Source organism: Fringilla coelebs (genome assembly GCF_963513975.1).
Source record: "Fringilla coelebs genome assembly, chromosome: 3".
Taxonomy (NCBI): domain Eukaryota; kingdom Metazoa; phylum Chordata; class Aves; order Passeriformes; family Fringillidae; genus Fringilla; species Fringilla coelebs.
In genome coordinates this window covers 24,537,192-24,556,996 of record NC_140030.1, presented here as the reverse complement: position 1 = coordinate 24,556,996, position 19,805 = coordinate 24,537,192, and the positions used below count along the sequence as shown (strand labels likewise).

The 19,805-nt window shown below is 41.0% G+C and overlaps 1 protein-coding gene across 6 annotated transcripts in view; it reads right to left on the bottom strand.

Moving 5' to 3' along the window:
• MLIP (muscular LMNA interacting protein) overlaps positions 1 to 18,610 on the bottom strand; it is a 102,921-nt gene extending 84,311 nt beyond the window's left edge. For 4 of the 6 annotated variants that reach the window (XM_084203085.1, XM_084203086.1, XM_084203087.1 and 1 more), the window contains exon 1: positions 18,466 to 18,610. In XM_084203085.1, the coding sequence (XP_084059211.1) occupies positions 18,466 to 18,528 (63 nt within the window). In that variant the 5' untranslated portion in view covers positions 18,529 to 18,610. Of the gene's footprint in view, positions 1 to 6,893; positions 6,984 to 17,249; positions 17,291 to 18,465 lie in introns of all 6 variants that reach the window. The other 2 variants (XM_084203089.1, XM_084203090.1) reach the window with 2 other exon arrangements.
• Between the last annotated feature and the right edge of the window lie 1,195 nt (positions 18,611 to 19,805).

Below are 19,805 nucleotides of genomic sequence, written 5' to 3'. Positions count from 1 at the left end.
CAGCATTCATTCCCACTGCAAGAAATAGGTCTGAAGTTCTTTTTTGGTTTTTTTGAAGAAAGCTTAGTGCTAGAATGCCAGAAAGCACAACTAGGACCTAAATATCATTTGCTGTTACTTACAGAAACCGCATAACCAGGGTAAGTCAAATGCTAGAGGTTCTTGAAGCTTACTTAGGTGCTCAAACTAGGGCTGTTTATGTCTTTGAATAAGTTTTTCTCTTGTATTTTCCTATTAGAAAATGGTTGAAATCAAAACACAGTTTCCAATGACCTAGTGGAATCAAACTCTATGGATTTGGCATCAGGAGCAGGACAGACGACATCGGGAGGGCACCATCAGTCGGCAGGCAGCGTGTTTGTGCCAGTGCTCAGTGCAGCAGCAGCAGATTCCTCAGGGAGGAACAGCAACCTTTGATTCATCAGGGAGATCAAATGTTTGGAATTGATTGAAGATGGCAAGCTCTCAATTAAAGGCACACCACCAAGGCACCTGCAAGCTGAGGCTCACTATCTCCCAGGTGCAGAGACCAGCTTTCCTCTTCCCTTGGCCCCGGGATCGTCTCTTATTCCCAGCACACTGCACACCATGTGCTTGTGACGATAACATTTACCTGCCACCTTGCTCTGGTTAAAGGAGCAAAGTGGTTTTTTCACCTTGCCTTGCCTTTTTTTTTTTTTTTTTTTTTTTGGTCTGTTTTCTTTTCCTCCCTTTTGCTAGCTGCCAAACGGACACAAGATAGCATTAATCAAAATGTTCTGGGTGACCTTTGAAGAGACACTGTGCTGGGAGCTCTCTTCACAATCTAAATGAAACACATCATCCAAGGAATGGGCTCTCTTGAGGTTACAGACAATTCCACCAAAAAAAAAAAAAAGTGGGCACATCATGATGTCAGGCATTAAGGAAAAAACCCTGCTTAAGAGTATTCATTGTATAAAATCTCCTTTGCCACTTCCTTCTGTACTGCAAAATCACTGTAGCTAGTGCCCAAAGGGTCTGGCTACCACTTGCCCAAAGCGTGTCTGAGGTAGGACAGCAAGTAAAATGCATTTTACCAGCTTATTATATAGTGAATGATTCATAAAGCTAGTTTTTTCCCAGGATAATGTATATTTCTTCTTCTGCAGTGAATGACATCCCCAAAAGCAATATTCATCTGACCAAATGCAGAGGTGTCCAGAACAGAAATCTACATCAAAGCCATGTTGTCTCCACATACAAAAGAGAGGAACTGGCACTTCTGAGATGCAGTCCATCCTACCCAAAGGTAAATGTTTAATATGGGTCAGCTTAATCATGGTCTCTTTTTTAACTGATATTAAAAAAATCAGATTATTTTCTCACTCAGATGTACATTATGGACATCTCAAAGAGGGGATATGATTCCTGTCTAAGCAACATTAGTTGGACCATTCATGCACAAGATTCCCTGTAAATATGAGCTAGTGGGTACCTAGAACAAGACTATGACTACTGTAATATTGTACAGAAAAACAGATCTGTATAAAGCTAAGTTTCTACTCCAGTCTCATGGATTCTTGGGATAAGAACAAAATTGCCATGAGGCACCACATGAATTTATCACACAAACAAAAGTGTCAGCTCACATAACACATAATTATTATGAAACTTGCTGCACCAGGAAGTTCCAGATGCCAAAAAGAAAAACAGATCAAAACCCAAGAAAATACATCCACAATGTACAGATCCACTTATTTACACTAAGCTCAGGGGGACAAGAAGACACAGGAATATCTGTCCTTTTCACTGTGACTTTTTTTTAATCATAAACACGAAGCTCAAGTAACAGCTGAGGACAGGACTGTGAGCTAGATAGACTGGATCTCCAATTCAGTAATCCATTCTTGTTTTCTGACATCACATTGCCAGCACTGTTCTTACAGCAGGGAGCCAAGCAAGGAATATTTTAGTCCTACCTCACTCCTACCACTTTTTTCCAGGATTACCAAATGCAGGTCAAGCCTCAGTTTTACACCAGGAAGCACCCAAAGCACAAAGAAAAAATGCAAGCCATCACCTTAGCTGCTTTCACAATATTACTTCAAAACATTTGTGCTTGGACCAATTCTCCATTCCTGACACATTATTTCAGTAGAGATATTTACTGGTGAGCAGAGCTAGAGCTGGAGCCAAACACCTACTTGCTATTATCCATTCTGTCATCAATGTGAGTCACCAGCAGTGGTCTCATCTTCCATCCTTTCCAGCAAAGTAGAAAAATTGCTAAAAATAGCAGCAGAACTTGACTGCAGAGTTTTTTTCTGGGGAGCTCAAACCTTAGCCTGTGACTTATGCTGCTAATTGAATTTTTACCTCCATCTTTTTAGGGGAGAATACAAACAGTAAGAGACAAGGTTTCTTTTTCTAATGTTTCTTTTTATTACATTGCCTCTTTCCCCTTTTTTTTATGGCAATGAAACACCAAACCATGGCTCAAAACCCTCTTCTTAAACCCTGTTTTCTGAAGAATCTGACACATGGGGATTTCCCAATAATATTTTGGAGCTCAGTAGTGAACTATCATTGCAACACAAAATAAGCTCTGACCTGTTTATGATAAAAAGTATTTTACATATGACATTCTTTTTCCTTCTGTTCAAACATCTCCTTTTCCTTCTCCTTTTCAATTAGCCATCAGGCTAACTACTGTATTTCAGCAGTCACTGCTGCTATGCTTTACCAAATATGAACTCTTATGCCAAGCTGAAGGAGACACATATCCCTTGTATTAAATACATCTCCTTTGTGACTGAAAGAATTATGTTAGGGAAGAAAAACTGTCATATTATGCTAATACGATTTCTTCTGAGCATTTTTAAATCCACTCTACTGGAAAAAAGTGAAAAATCCAAATAAACACAGGAATAATATTTATTTTTGCACTAACTACCATTCCCTTCATCACATTCTGTTCAGAGAAAAATTAATTACTGTGATTTTCCAGTACAATCAATGTACATTAGTTATTTCAAAACTGTGTAGAAATAGATACACACACACACCCCCTAACAGGAATATTAAAATGCTGCTAAGACCAGGAAATAGTTACAAGTGTTTTTAAGAAAATCCTTTTAAAAAAAAGGTTTGTGTGTGTTTAAGGGGTTACCCCCAAATTTTACCTATGTTTATTGCAGCCAAGTCTGTACAGAGAGCCCATAATCACAGGCAGGAACAGGGACTATATCAGGATGCCAGCCATCTCTCTGGATAAACCTGCATTCTGTGGTGGCAAGCTTTAAAAAAATCTGTAGTGTTTGGGGCCTTGATGCAGTTTTTTTTCAATCTAAACAAAATGGCAGATAATCCAAATTGTCAGCATTTGTAGCAAAGGAGCCACATGAAGCTGAGCACTAGCAATTAACAGTGCAAGTGCTTCTCCTAAAGGGACACACAGTCAGTGCTTACATTCATCTCAGTACAAGCAGCCAGACACACAGTGCTTACAACAATAATTTTCATGGAGTTATCAAATTTTTCAACTGCAAACTCTGGTCCCTATGGATAGTAAATCACAGAAGCAATCCAAACAAAATCAGTGGAGGAGTGCTGCTAATGAAGTGTGTGCACAGATCCACACGAAGTCGTAGCCCTAAGTACTTATCAGAGAGAAACAGGTGCCAACCAAGTGCCAAAAAATAAATAATATGTCAGAAATTAATAGCAGTCAGTCTGTTGCTCCTGTAAGTGACAGAAGACAACCAAAATGAAAATAAAGGAACCAAAATACAATCTTGTAAGAGCCCACAAACAACAAGGGCAACCGCGCAATCTGATTTATGTTATCTGATATTACTTCAGGCTTCCTAATGCTGAAAAAATACAAGGTTATCTCTAGACTCCCATAAAGAACCAACCATAGGACTGCAGAGCCCTGCAAAGCTGTAAAAGGACAATTCTTGTTATAATGCCCAAAGCTCCTGCCAGGCTGGAGCACAGCAGCTGCCTGGAGTGCAGCGAGCAGGAGCGCCACAAACCCTGTAAACACTTCAGAAAATACAGGAGAACAAGAGGTCACTCAGAAATGTGACACATTGCCTGGTGCTGTCGAGTGAGAAGGCAACCATGTCACTAAAAGAGTAGCAGGAAAGGAGGATTGTCTGCAATGCTGGAGAGATATTAACCATAGAAATAATAATAGCAAAACAAATCAAGAAAAGAGCTGAAGCATTCTCACTTTAAGATATGATGCAAAGTATCACTCCCAGCTTTCTGAGTAGAAATATATCTTCTAGTTATACAGCAGTTGCAGGATATAAAATCTCCTGAATACCTATCTACATCTATTTCTATAGATCAGCAGAAAAGCAATTGGTTAGGACTGAGTTACAAGTGCAGTTGAATGCTTTATATAAAGTGCTGCAGGGAAAGGAAGGAAATCTTTTTTACAGTTCAGCAAGGTATGGAAATCAATGGCAAAACGTGTTTGTACAGAGGGAAAAGAGGGTTTTTTTCCCTAGGATCAGCATCAACCCACGTGGAAAACTGTGCTGATGAAGCCAGCAAGAAAAATGCAACAAGGTTTTAGTCTCCTTACTGAAATCTTTTATCCTGTAATATGTGAAAAAACCCAACTGAACTTTTTCATGGAAGAGGCTTCTAAGTGTCTAGTGGGGAATTAAGAGATGTTGGGAGAATCACTTTACCAATACAAAGGGTTGCTATGAACAGGTTAGCAGAGGGAGTTTCTGCTGTTGAGCCATAATTTAGAAGATATTTACAGGTGTTCTCCAAGTAATCTGTGAATTCTACATAGTCATTCACCAAAAGTGTGAGGAAACTTAATAGTAGGTACAAATGATGGAATTATTACATTGACAAATAAAATACAGCTAGTCAAATATCAATTATTAAAAGACAAGCTTGCTGCAAATTCAGCCAAACACATCCCCTATTTCTCATTCTCCATCTCTATTCCCATGTTTCTTGAACTTCTTTAATTCACACATATCTATGAATTTTCACTCCCACCATTCTGTAGGCTTTTTTTACTCCATTTTTCAAAAGTAATTACCTTTTTTTCCCGTTTGTTTTAGTTTCCCAATTTCAAGGAGAATTACATTTATTACTCTTTTTCCACCTTCTTTTAATAATTTTTAGGACTCCCTGCCTCTCCTGTCTCATTATCAGCTTTCTTCTCAAGTCTTGTCTAATGTGTGTATTACAACCATGCCTATGGTGTGCAGAACTAAAAAGGTTTGTGGTGCATTCCACATTTTCCCACAGCACCAGGGAGTGCAAAGAACCCCCAGATTCACCCCACTTCTTACATCACCAGTCTTCTCCCTGCAGCACTGATTTTACTGACATACACAGCAGAGTAAAATGCTGTTGTTAAGTCCCATTGCTTCAGGAAACAATGAAGTGCTGAAGCTCCCCACCAAAAATGATCTAGCAACTCAAAATAGCACTTGTGCTTCTCCCAGGCTCAACTTTTCAACCCCTACTCCTCCTCCATTCAGTGTTCATCCCTCTTCCACACCTGTAAACTCACAGGTGCCTAAATATGGGGATAAAACATCCTTAGGAACCCAGGCTACCACTGCTGCTTATCCAAAGCTGCCACTGCCTTGGCTCAGCTCAACATCCACCTGGGTGTTCATCTCACACCCAAAGCCAGACTGGGGTTTATTCCTCAGGTGCCACATCTCCTGACAGGCAGCAGCCATGCTCAGGAGAAGCCACATCACAAACAAAACCCAGCACCAGAGGCACTTCTGACAGGGCAGGCAGGGAAGACACACCACAACAGCAGGCCAAAAATGTGAAATTAGGAGGTGATAACGTAATAAAACAAATTTGAAAAGTAACTGGTTAGTGAAAATAAATTTCACTGAGATATAATTCATTGACCTGGGTCTTTTTTAAAAGTTCAAAAGTGTGTTTCAGTTTCTTTGTGGGTTAATAGTCCCAAACAGCTCAAGTACTTGTCATTCCACATAATACCTAGCCAGTCACTTCAGTGGAATTCTAAATAACTTATTTCAGCACACAGCTAATACACATATATGTACTTTCTGATTATTTTTCTGTCAGATATTTTCATTCCTCTGAAATGAAAGTAACAGCATAGAAAACATTTTAAACTAATTATATAATTATGGTTTTAAAACTTCATTAAAACTGCTTAAATGTGCTTCATTTTCCAGCATAAAAACATTGTGAATTATGGAAATAACTTTCTGTTCATGAAATCTACATATTTTTAATTACACACATTTAATTAGAGAACTCTTGGTTGAATTCAAGAATATAACAGTCTGGGATGTTTGTTCATGCATCAGATGGGAAAAAATACGTTGGTCATAGTCTTCTGAAGATTGCTTCAACATCACTTGAATTCATGCCTTTTCTACATATCCAATAGCAGCTTAAAGCAAACATCTTAACTTGAAAGACATTTCCAAGAACTCAAATGAAGAATTTAGTATATAAGTGTTCTGCAGATAAGTACTCACTGGAACTCCTAACCTTGAGCTAAAAGGTCCTGATGTAGATGATTCATGGCTGAAATTGCAACATACATCATAGAAAATCACGATATTAGTAATGCTAATGATGATGCAAATATTATTAACACTTATGCAATGATTTGATTCTCCACTGGTTTCCAAAACAATAACTTGGAATTCAGTTTGGAATATTATCTAATTCCTTTTATGTTCACTAAGCTGGAGTACTAAAATCCCTCTCACAATTTCCTCCACTTCCCAGACAAAAAAAAAAAAAAAAAAAAGAATATTTGGCTAGGATACTTCCCAGAATTCTCTCAGAAGCAGGCACAGTCACACTCTGAACAAGTTCTGGTCTCTTATTTTAGGAGGAAAAGCTGGTGCACTGAACTCAGAAACATCCAATAATGCTAAAAATACCTTTACATTCTGCTTGAAAAGTGAAAGCTGGTTTTACAAAACAGCTTAGCAACTCCCTTCACACTTCATGCTGCAAATTCTGTCCCACACCTGCAAATACAAAAACAGTGCTCTTCATTGTTTGGCATCTGTTCTACTGTGGGGCAGTGTTTCAGACATGCTACTCAGATCATCATTTTACATAAAACATAGTCTATTTGCAAGACATACACATGTAAGTTACAACAGATTTACTGGAAAATCATCATCTGCTCACTCATACATTGATTGAAAGTGGCTATCTGCATTTATATAAATAAATTTACTTTATATATAATATATTTTATGTCCATGGCTAGCTCTCTAAATCATTTACATGTGAAGAAAATTTGAGAAATTCTCGTACTACACGTTAGCTGCTGGATATCCATTTAGAATTGTACCCTCTCACAGACATCAAAAATAAGGTAGCTACAATATAAGACAATCTCTGCACTTACAAAGCAAGATAAACAACTATCAAATCAAATCACTGCCACCCTGAGACAGCTCAGTGAGACAACTACTGTCACTATTTATGTTTTATATAAAAGCCATTATTTCAAATATAATTCCATTATTGGAACAAATTGTTCTTGTTTAAGAAATCTGAAAGAAGGCAACTATCTCCTGCATTAATGAAGGAACATCTAAACCTGTAAGATCTTGCATGAGAAATAGCAATAAAAACAGAACAAAAGAACGTTAATTAGAAAATTCTAATATACCATTTCAAAGAAAAATAATTTTTTACAGGAAGTCTACAATACACAGTAAATATAACAGCACATAAGTACTTCTGTTCTTATTAGAGTTTCCTATCAAGAAGCTCCAACATAGGAAAAGAGAAGAGATTCCTTCAGAATACTGGGGTCAACATTTCAAATAAGATTTGAATTCTGAGGAATATGTAATATTGCTACACCAGAGGATATTCTGAAAATCAGCACGTGCCAAAGCATACCCTATTCCTGCTAAGCCCCATCTCACACCCCTCCCAAGACATACACTGCCCAGAGCATCATGAAAATTATTTCCATACTTTTACGTGGCACTCGTATCTGCAGTACCTGAGCACGTCATAGAGGCAGTGCTCCTAGAAATCATGCAGTTTTACCATCTATTCTTCTTAAAAATGACTAATATCTACAAATTTAGCTGATTTTAAGAAACTGGTTCAACTTGTCCCTAGTAATTTGGAGAGTGTTACCCACACACTTGCTGCCAGGGGGTAATTTCTGAGAGCCCTTTGCAGTATGCAGAATGATTTTCTGGACACATCCCTTTGATTGACATTATGTGGAAGGGTGAAAATTACAATTTTTTCTTTCTTTAGACATCTCAGTCATTTGACTTAGATTTTCTACATATGCCAAGAAGCACGTTCTGAAAAAATGCAAAAAATATTCCATTGGAAAGAGAAGGATGAAATATTAGTTTATATTTTGCTGCATTTTACTTACAATACCACTTTGGGAACTACTCTCTTTCAGATCCTATTGTATCCTGATGTAGCTGGTCATGGTGATTCCTAAGCACAATCACCACTGGAGAACAAAGAAATAGCCTGTAATCCTGTTACTGACACTTTTATCATAACACTTATGAATGAAACAAAGCAAATAAAACAAAGTGAAAATTAAATTTGCTCTGATAATCCTATTTCCCAAACTTTAAAGTGCACTGGAGCCTCTGAAAACCCCAGGCAATCCATCACACGATGCAGCTCTGTGTCACCACAAGTCATTGGCAAGGTTGGAGGTGCACAGCCCTGACTTCTAAGAGTTAGAAACTGGGAAGGAGCTGAAAATCATTACATGAATCATTTATCCTTATAATCCTTCAGCACATACAGTTTATTTCTCAGAAAAAGACACTGTAAACTAGAATATATTGTTATTAGGAATAAAATGAAATGAAATGAAAAAAAGAAAATCTTTCCTGTTAGATTTAGCTACTTCTCTCCCAACAAAAATATACTGACATTTTCTTTGGATTTTTTTTAATATGTATATATCAGTGTACAGTTCACCTAAAACTTTGTTAATAAGATTGCCATAAGAAAAGCTGATGGATTTTTAACTGAGATGTGTTCCATCACATTAGTGAAAACATGATCTATTAAAGAAAAGCAGAGAGAAAGACAAATCATGTCCTTTCCTCTGCTGGAACTTCAAATACAGATACCTTGCATTTTGCTTTTGTAGTCTCAGACTGAAAGAACTGAGTTTTGGCTCAGGAGCTTTGCTAAGAATTACTCATTGTCTGATTATCACTTAACTCAGTTGATATTTCGGGTTTGATCTGGATGTATTTTAAGGTGTATTTACTAAAAAAGTATATTAAGCCATTTAATTCTTGCTTGAGGCTGAAAAAATCTAATGATGTTTTTCAAACTTTTTTTTTTATCATCACCAACAGGTGTATGCTCAAGAAGGAGTAAAATGGTGATAAATGTACTGCCAGTAACATTTTATGAGATGCATGGAGTTTCGATAAAAACAATTTTAAATCTATTCAACAGGGGAAAATTTTTGATGGCTGTTCCCTGAATCTTCAGTTTTAAATGTTTAAAGCAAACCCATTGGTTCATTTCACATCATTTAAAAACATAACATTTATAAAACACTATAAGTTTCCCATGTTTGGTTTCCAAATGTTCTTCAAGAACAAGAAACATGATACAGTAAAGAGAGAATGGCAATGATTCACTTTCTGTCTCATAAAGAAAAATGTGAAATTGCTTTGGGATTTCTGTCAGTTCTGGGGTATGAATACATTCATTTGTGTACAATTCAAGATAGGAAAAGCTTCAGCCAGTCACTTTCTACTTTTGAGAATCCTGAACAAATTAAAAGCGGTTGAACAAAATTAATTTTTCACCGATGTTCAGCAAATTGAATGGATCTTTGTTACCAGGAAGGTACTAATATAGCAAAATTTCCATCAGAAATTATTTTGCAATATGTACAACAGATCACCATCACCAAACAAGGTAGCAGTTAACTCTCAAAAATGCAGAAAGGTTTCCTGCATGACCTTCATGATCAATCAAGAGTTGAAGCTCTACTCCCTCGGTACAGAGAACTTAGGGGTTAGGATAGTGCTTCCCTCTAAAGGAGAAGCAACAGGAAGGAAAGGTTTTGGGTGATCCTAGAAACTAAGGACCACCAGGCACTGCTCCATTTCCATCCTGTCAGGAAGTGGCAGGTACTCACCAGTGCCTCCTCATGGGTCTGGGGCACAAACTCATTCCACACACAGCTTGTGTTTCCTCAGCCTGCCTTTGCTAACCTCAGTGCAGCCGACCACGTGCTTAAAAAGTGAAATATAGGCTGCCCTACTCCAGCTTCTCCTCATCCAGTGGAATCTTCTTCCCAAGGAGAGATAAGCAACCATCACTTGAGGGAGGCTCGATGCCTCACTTGATGTGACTGGAGAAGCAGGCCATGGTGAGGTAGGGCAGCACTTTTATGGGATAAACATCCTTGTTCTGGTTTCGGGAGATCAGCAAACACAGCACAGCACAAGTGCCAGAATCAGGTCTAGAAGCAGGAATGGGCTGCCAGCAAAAGGCCAACCCAGCAGAGGGGGATCAAGACCACCAAAGATCCCCAACGCCCTCCAACCTGTTTCCAGAAGGATCTAGAAGAATGAACTGCATATGACAACTAATTCGCACAGAAAGTGAGACAGCTCCAGAACAGGCAAAAAGTATCAATGAAAACGTAACCCCACAAAACCTAGGCACACATATGATCCAGGACCCTGGGCACTCCATCAGCAGGATTGATGCTGGAGCCAGGACTAGGGATCTTTTTTTCTTCTTTCTCCCTCTCTTTATTCTCTCCCTCCTCTTTCACCCCACTCCTTACTCAAAATCCACTGCAGTGTGTTTATATCAGGCAACTCCAGTTGCCCTGCCATGAGTGTAATTTATTAATAAAACTTTGCAAATTTTTGTAGACCCTCTGACTTTTGTTGTTCCTTTTTGACTCCAGGCATCTGTGAATCTTGGGTGCCTCCTCCCCTTTTGGAGGAATGTGGGACACCACATGCATGTTGTCCTCCAAGCCCAGCTTCATTAACATCTGCCTTCTTTATCCCTTTCATTAACCACTCCTCTCTTTTTATTCTGTACATTGTCAAGTAGTTTGTCCTGGTTTCAGCTGGGATACAGGTCTTAGTAAGGCACTGATGTTTCAGTTTTTCCTAACTCGTGTTTCCTCTAAATCCAGGACTTTTCAGTTTCCCTTGCTTGCCAGGGAGCGGGCACACGAGAGCTGGGAGGGAGCACGGTCACGAGGGCTGACCTGAACCAGCCAAAGCTCTGAGCCATAGCATGGAACACATGCCCAGTATATGAACTGGGAGGAGTTGGTCAGGAGGAGCTGATTGCTGCTCAGGTACAGGCTGGGCACTGGTCAGCAGGTGATGAGCAATTGTGCTGTGCCTCTGTGTCTTTGTTAGCTTTTATCCCTCTCTATTTGTCTGTTTCATTATTGTCATTATAATTACCATTATTGGTTGTTTCAATTACTAAACTTGTTAAACAGATGAAATTATTAAACAGATAAAAATTGGTTTTATCTCAACCCACAAGTTTTTTGGTTTTTTTATTCTCCTCCACACCTCTCCTCCTTCCTGGGAAAGGGGGAGGAGGGTGCAACTGTGTGGTACTTAATTGCTGTCTGGGGTTAAACCACAAAGATCTCTATTTTCAGGAATTCATACAAAAGCAAAAGATTTAATGCTGCCACTCTATTACTGAGTGCTTTCAGAATTCAAAGAACAGTGAATTGAAAACATTAGGTTTAAAATGTTGGAATGAGGATGCCTTAATGATAAGTACAGTCTCATTGTGTATCCATACTAAATGTGTTAAAGGAGATTTGCAGATGGGAAAAGCTATAAGCATGTTTCATGACAAATGCTGTAGTGTAGCTTCAAAATTAAATCAAAGAAATGCTTGGAAAGGACCTCCAAAAATCATCCACTCCAGCATATGGATTCAGACTACTGCCAGAGCAAGGCCATGATTTCATATGGTTAAGTCCTGAAAACTTCCCAGAGTAGATAGTCCACAAATTCCCTGGTTGTTCCAGTGCTGCACTTTACTTCTAATGAAGGAGCTTTTCCTAGAATTCATTCTGAATTTCAGTGTGAGCAGCAGCTGTGAACATCTTCACAAGTAACACCCATAACTCAGACATTCCTGAGGAATATCTTTGGAAAAAATAAGGTTTTTTTAAATAACAGCCTCCATAGCCAAACTTACTTCTGGAAATGGTCTCTCACTCATTATAACTCTCAGGTTATACCTGAGTATCACTCAGGGAAGTCTCAAACCAACACCACAGAAAAAAAAATTCCATTTAACTGATTTCAAGAGAGTTTCATGCCTAGAACTGTTTCCCAGAACTGCTTTAATTAATCAACACGGGCTGTCTCTCCATACCAAAACTCTTTTTCTGGATGCCTCACCCAAAATTCAATCGCTGGACTTGCTCTGCATGACTTTGTGATGCAATTGATGCAACTGTTACAGGGGCACAGGGGTTCTTATCTTTCCTCACCCCAAAACATTAATATAGGCAGTTGCTACTTGTTCATGAAAAGGCTTTTACCACAACATCCAAGACCCTACAGGAATCTGCTGCACTCCTCTTCTGAGCCCCTGTGTGATATTGTATGGTATCGTTTCACATAACCCCCAACCAAAAGTGCACTGAAGATATCTCCAAGATAGCTCTTTTCCCACTGACACAACCAAAGTCTGCCTCAAATGTTCCAGCAGTGCCTCTGTAAGACTGGTGTCAGCCTAAAGAAAAGGCAGCTCTTGCCTCACTGCATTTATTTCCGTGACAGGATTAGAAAGAAGGGCAGATCAAGATTCAGTGCTTCCCACTTTCTTTTGTCCTGTTTAATGTCACATCAACAGTGCTAAAAATATGCTGCTACGTGCAGGCTCCAATTTATTCCCTCCTCCTTCTGGGTGATTGCCTGCTGAAGTAATCCATGCCTCCACACAGGCAGGAATGCAGCTCTAGGTACGCAGGAGGCAATGCTGATCTTGTGGCTGGAGCTCTGCCCTGGTCATTTTCCTACACCTCTACAGCAAGATGCAATTGTCACCGTGTTAGGATCTTATTGCTGTAGCAACTGCAAAGCCTCAGTGCTGATCTACACAGCTCTGGGTTATTTGAAAGTTGCTCTTCTGAAGCAACCCTTTTTGCCAAAGCTGCTGTAATTTGGGACAAAGTAGCACAAAACTCTTTAAGTGTGTCAACTCGCCCACCTGAGCTCAGCTACAAGACAAAATCTCCCAGAGGAGGTCACACACACCCTCCACAGCAAGAGCTAAAACCGTCCTCTCAGATAAAAAGGAATAATTTAAACATATACTCATACAAAGCCTTCTCTGACTTTTGTGTTTATATTTATGTTTATGTCATGAAATGAGCATGATACTCAAACTTCAGCACCCAGTTACCAAACTATCCTTTGCTCCTCAGCCACGGAGATTTCTGCTGCGCCAAAGCAGATCCCGTTGTCCAGGCGTTGGAGCCGCTGTCTCTGCACAAACACCCGCTCTTCCCTCGGCTCCTCCGCCCTCCTTGTGGCCACCCACGGAGGCCACGGCACATCTTGGCCACAGCACATCTTGGCCACAGCACACCTTGGCCACAGGACACCTTGGCCACAGCACACCTTGGCCACAGGACACCTGCCTGCTGCACACCCAAGGAGCGTGGCAGAGATTGGCCATGGGACCCTGCTCCTGGCAAGCAAGCAGCCCAGGAGGAGTGCTGCCATAACTGACCCCAGGAGCCCAGGAGGAGCGCTGCCATCCCAGGAGGAGTGCTGCCATCCCTGACCCCAGGAGGAGTGCTGCCATCCCTGACCCCAGGAGGAGTGCTGCCATCCCAGGAGGAGTGCTGCCATCCCTAATCCCAGGAGGAGCACTGCCATCCCTGATCCCTGACCCCAGGAGGAGTGCTGCCATCCCTGACCCCAGGAGGAGCGCTGCCATCCCTAATCCCAGGAGGAGCGCTGCCATCCCTGACCCCAGGAGGAGCGCTGCCATCCCTGATCCATGACCCCAGGAGGAGCACTGCCATCCCTGATCCATGACCCCAGGAGAGTGCTGACATCCCTGACCCCAGGAGGAGTGCTGCCATCCCTAACCCCAGGAGGAGCACTGCCATCCCTGATCCATGACCCCAGGAGGAGTGCTGCCATCCCTGATCCCAGGAGGAGCGCTGCTATCCCAGGAGGAGCGCTGCCATCCCTGATCCCAGGAGGAGCGCTGCCATCCCTGATCCATGACCCCGGGAGGAGTGCTGCCATCCCTGACCCCAGGAGGAGCACTGCCATCCCTGACCCCAGGAGGAGCACTGCCATCCCTGATCCCTGACCCCAGGAGGAGCGCTGCCATCCCTGACCCCAGGAGGAGCACTGCCATCCCTGACCCCAGCCCTCCCGGCCCAAGAGCAGGGCTCACCTGGCAGGAGGGTTTCCACGGAGGCACGGCTGTACCCAGCGCTGCCTGCCCTGCCCTCTCCCACCCATCTCCACCCAGCTCCCTTATCTGCTGCTTTTCAAACAACCCTTCCCATCTCGCACTCGCTTCTCACCTGGTTTACACGTCGTTAAATCAACAACAAAACCTGCAAGCAGGACCTGCCATCACCTCATTAGTCACCTCACCATCCTCATTCTGTCTGGGCTCCCTTAGGTGGCAAACTTCAGGAAAGAGCCTGCCTTCTTCAAGGAATCTCTACTGCCCACACTTGCCATGAAGGCCTGATATTGACAGGACTTCTGATGCTTCTACCAGAGTAGGAAGATTAACCATTGTTTCTTTGGGCGGGCTTGATCCAAATTGCCTTGCTCTGTAAAGCTGTATGCACACAGACTGTTTGTCAAAAGCAAATGCTAATTCTCTGAATGAAGTCCTGCAACTCTGTCATTCAAAACCTAACCTTTTAAGGAGTGCATGGCATCCTTTATGATTCATATATCCATTTGGTTGATCTATTTTCGCTATAGAACTGTTCTTTATTGCTACTCCATGTAAGAAGAAAGTAAAGAAAAACCCTTATAATGCAAACTAAACTACAAAGATTAAATATTCCCCATTAAACGTACCAATAAACATTATTTTAAATGCAATAGTGCCGTTTTTCATGAAGAGAGAAGACGTCAAATAGGAAAGAGTCAAGTGTGAAATATAATTAAAATAAATTCAAATAAGGCAATATGCATTAAGGGATGAGGACTTCAAAATGAAAAGAGACTATTTTGAGGTGAGCTGTTGTTTCAGTAGGGAAACTTTGGAATTGCTGGGTCCTTCTGATTTATCAAAGCTCTGAAAAGGGCAGGTATGTCCAATGTCCATCTACTTAGTCCAATCCATTTTATAGTGAGTCATTCTATTTTCCCTTCACAAAATGGGCCCTCCATTATCTTCCATCCTCACAGTCAGCTCCACACAAAGACTCTCTTCAGGATCCTGGCTGCCGAGTCTTCCTCCAGGAAGCGAGGATAAGAATTCTTATTATGTGAAATATTACGTGAAATAGCCTGAAGTGGTAGAGAATTTTATAGCATTTATCTCATGCACAGTAAGCAGTGAATGTAAAGGTACAATACCACTTCATAAAACTGTCTGTGATGCTGTCTTCTGTGTTAGACTCTGAGCATGAACTGGTCTCTGTTTGATTGACATGCTACAACCAGAGTATTTTCAGGATGACATAGACCTTGTTCTTTTGACAATAGCTAGAAAATATTAGTAACAGGGCATAAAAATCCAAGATTGGTCTTACACACAGAAATACATATAGGAGCTACAACAATACAGAAATAACAGATGTGGTGGGATAGCTCACACGGCTATAGCGCTGCAAGGGACATGGGCTCTTCAGAAAGGCAGGGAATAGAAGACAATCTCTGTGTGAAGCAGCAGCCAAAATGTGGAGAAGAGGTTGAACAACAGGGCTGGGTGTGTGCATGTGGGTCAGGATCCGAGGAGAGTTCAGTGAGGGTGACAACACAGGGGGACTGGGCTACAGACAGCATGGAAGGGGTGAGGAAGTAGAGAGCGCTCCTCACAACAATTTCTTTCAACAACTCAAGGAAGTATCTAGACTGCACACCCTGTTTGTTTGGGTTTTTTCACATGAGACTTAAACTTGTGTGACACCTGCAGAGAACAAAATGGCACGGCACAAGCAATGCAGACAATTTCTGCAGGGTGTCGAGGACTGCTTTTGATGTGGGCACAGGGTGGGCTGAGCAGGGTCATACCCAGCTGGATCTGTTATTCATAAACAAGGAAGAAGGGGCAGTGGATGTGTACACCCAGGGGCAGGCTGTAGTGACTGTGAAATAGCGAGGCCTAAGACCTTGTGGGGAACTGAGGAAGGCAAGCACCAAAACACACACCCTGGGCTTTAGGAAAACTGTCTTCAGCCTATCCAGGAGCTGGTAAGCGGGATACTGCAGAAGGCAACTTGGAATTTGGGAATTTGGAAAAGATATCATGTCCTTGAAAACAACCTCTTACACATGCAAGGCTGTTCATGATTCAGGAATACAAGCAGACTTACCAGGACACCAGTGTGGCAAAACAGCGAGTTTGTGACTGAGGTGAAGTGCAAAAAGGCAGCCCAGGAGGTGGAAGCAGAGTATGAAACAGTGCATGTGTTTGCTCAGCTGAAGTGAAATATGTGAACAGACATCCACAACAGCATGTACAAACAGTATTTGTAACTCTGACACTGCTCCCATGCAGTCAGTTTACCTGACCAGCATGTAACAAAGAGTAAAAGGCAGAATCAATAAAAATCCAGGTGATACGAAACTAGGGAAAAAATGTGGGGGCAAAGGGAAATCAGTCTGGCAAACAGAAAGAAAGGCATTAAGCCTAAACAGACAGAGACAGCTGAGGTGGGATGTAGAGGAAGCTGGGGCTCAGCTGGAAGGGGACAGGGAAGGGGCTGGGAGGACAGAGCAGAGGCATTCCCCCACTGTCAACAGAGCGCTGTGAAGCCCCCTGAGCCCAGGCGCCTCCATCCCCTCGCTGAGCACCCACAGGGACGTGACCTGCCTCTGCTCAGGGACACTCTCAGCTCAACGTGTAGGGAGGATTTAGTTTTGAAGCTACTGAGCAGCGTGTGACCTGACATGGGCGTTAGCACGGCTCCCATCAGAGGAGTCCCTGTTCGCTGCAGTTTGCTCTTCTTAAAATTAGTAAATGATGCACACAAAGAAGGTCAACAGCAGATAATTAGTGTTCCAAATGAAGCACTCTGCATTCTGGAAAAGCCTTACTTAAGGTTGGCTGCTCAATTCTTTGTGCATGAGGATATGGTCTGCAATTAGATAACCATACAGGCTGATTAAATTGCTATGTATTTTCCCTTTGCATGAGCTAGAACAAAATGTCAAAGGTTTCCTTTGAAAACTTCCTTAAAGATCAAGTGGATTTTATACTTGTTTTTAATTTGGACGTTTTCCTTATATTTTATATATCAATCGCAAATTGAAAATTAGGTCACTGTCTAAAGAATTCATTCATTAATTAATGAGAAATTATACAATTAAAACAATAAATAATATTCCCATTAGAACTTGAGCAATGAAGCTTTAGCAATGCTCTTTCAGATATTACTCTTTAGATAAATACTGGGTTTTTTTAAAGAAAAGGTACAATAAAACCAGGTCATTACTTTCAGTTTCAGTGCTTTCCTTATTTCCTGCCCAATGCACCTCGCCTTGGTGAAGTGGTATTGAAAACTGTGAACTAACACACAAGCTTGCCAAAACCAATCTAACTGAGGCTGGTAGAGGCCAACATTGTGATTAAACAGGAGTAAAAGTTGGCCCACTACCAAACCAAATCAATGCAATACCACCATTTAAGTGCTAAAAAATTCAGTGCTCATTTGTTTCTTAGCAAGAGTGATGACCACTTTTCTTCACGGCTTTGCAAAGCCAAGAATAAACTGCCTTTTTTGTGATATCAAGGAAAAAACTCATTAATGCAAGGCAGATTACAAACTCCATTGCAAGCCTCAGCTAATTAGGAATAAGCTGCATTTTGACTGTTTTCACTTTCTCTTAATAATTTGTTTTTGTCACACCTTTTTTCACTAAGTTTCAGATTCATTCCAGACACAAACAATTCCTTCTGCCATTTACTGATCTAAAGTTATGGAACATAACGTGCAAAAATATAGTCCCTTAAGAAAAATACAAGAAAACCACTCATATTAGCTATCAGTTTGGGTAATGATAACAAAGTTTAACCAGATTTCAGTTTTGGCATTTCACATGAGCACAAAATGAATTCAAAAATGTCCATAATTTCCACAGAAATGCACTGTCATGATTAATTAAATACACATGAATGAAGTTTTAATCTTCAAGGTTAGTGGTTAAAAGAAGCCAGGAAATACTGCTGTAAAGTACAATGGATTATTTCTTTTCCTGCTTATAATTACATTTTAAAAAATTTAAAATATCAACATTTCTCAACACATCTTACCATTTGCTTTTCCTCTAAAGCTTCTCTTCCTGAGGCTTTGGTTTCATGTTTTCCTAACTCCATTTCCCAGAGGAATAAAAATCACCTAATATCCTGAGCAGAAGTGATTGAACCTGACTACATGTTAGATATCCCTGCACTTTTGGAGTCGGGACAGAAAAGTATCAGGAGCACTGTGGTGATTTCTGGTCAGCGTGTGTTTCCATTTATAGCCATCGAAAATCCACAAATAGAAGTGTGGAGAGAGGGCAGGCAGCTGCCTCTGATAACAATAAACATTGAGCTGGTATCACAGATTGTTCAGGATGGATTTTGGTTACCAGACTCATTCACTCTCTCCGTTTTCCCCTCTATCCCAAAAGCTCATACCAAAAAAGTCCATGAAAATTAATAGCTGTATGTCTCAGTAGCACTAACTTGAGTTCACAGAGATTATTAAGCAAGCAAAATAATGAATACAATTCACATGTGCTATGCCAAGACAAAAGTGAACAGAAAAGCACTTTAAAACAGTGTTTTACCATAACTATTGATCTTTCCCTGTTGAGTGTTTGGGACTGAGCTATCCCCACATTCCCTCAAGCAGAGAGTACTCTCCTATCCTAATATGAGAATGACATCTTGCACTTTTGAAATGCAGGAGGAATTGCTGAACTTCCAGCAGGCCCTGTGAAGAAATGACCAGGGAACAACTAAAGTGGAGCCGACAGCCACACGAGGGTGGCTGTGGAGTTTGTTAGTTGAGTGTTGAAGAATAACCTGGCTCTGGTTCACAGTGACAAAGTCAGGAGGCCAATATTAGAAACTGCAGGGCTGGAGGAACCTCTCAGCAGCTCTGCTGAGGATGCCAAGGTTTACAACACACCCTTCTGTTGCCACATCCACTGGGCTCATGTTGTCTAAGGTGTGATTCACACACAAGCCTGGCTCTGCACGTACCAGCAAGGGAAGGGGAAGCATGAAGACACAGAGTAACACAGAAAATGTTTGTTGCATTTAAACAAGAATGTGCTCTCTGGTAATCTGTGGTTTGTAGCCATGATATTTTCTGTAAAATCCTTTCCTTAGGATTTTTCCTCCTGAGAAGCTGAGAGGCCTCAGGAACAAAGTGTAAACAATGATTATCTGCTGCTGTGGAATGCAGCAGGTGGATCTGTGATTGGTCTCATGTGGTTGTTTCTAATTAATGGCCAATCACAGTCCAGCTGTCCAGACTGTCTCAGAGACAAACCATTGCTATTCATTCTTTTTCTATTCTTAGCCAGCCTTCTGATGAAATCCTTTCTTCTATTCTTTTAGTATAGTTTTAATATAATATATATCATAAAATAATAAATCAA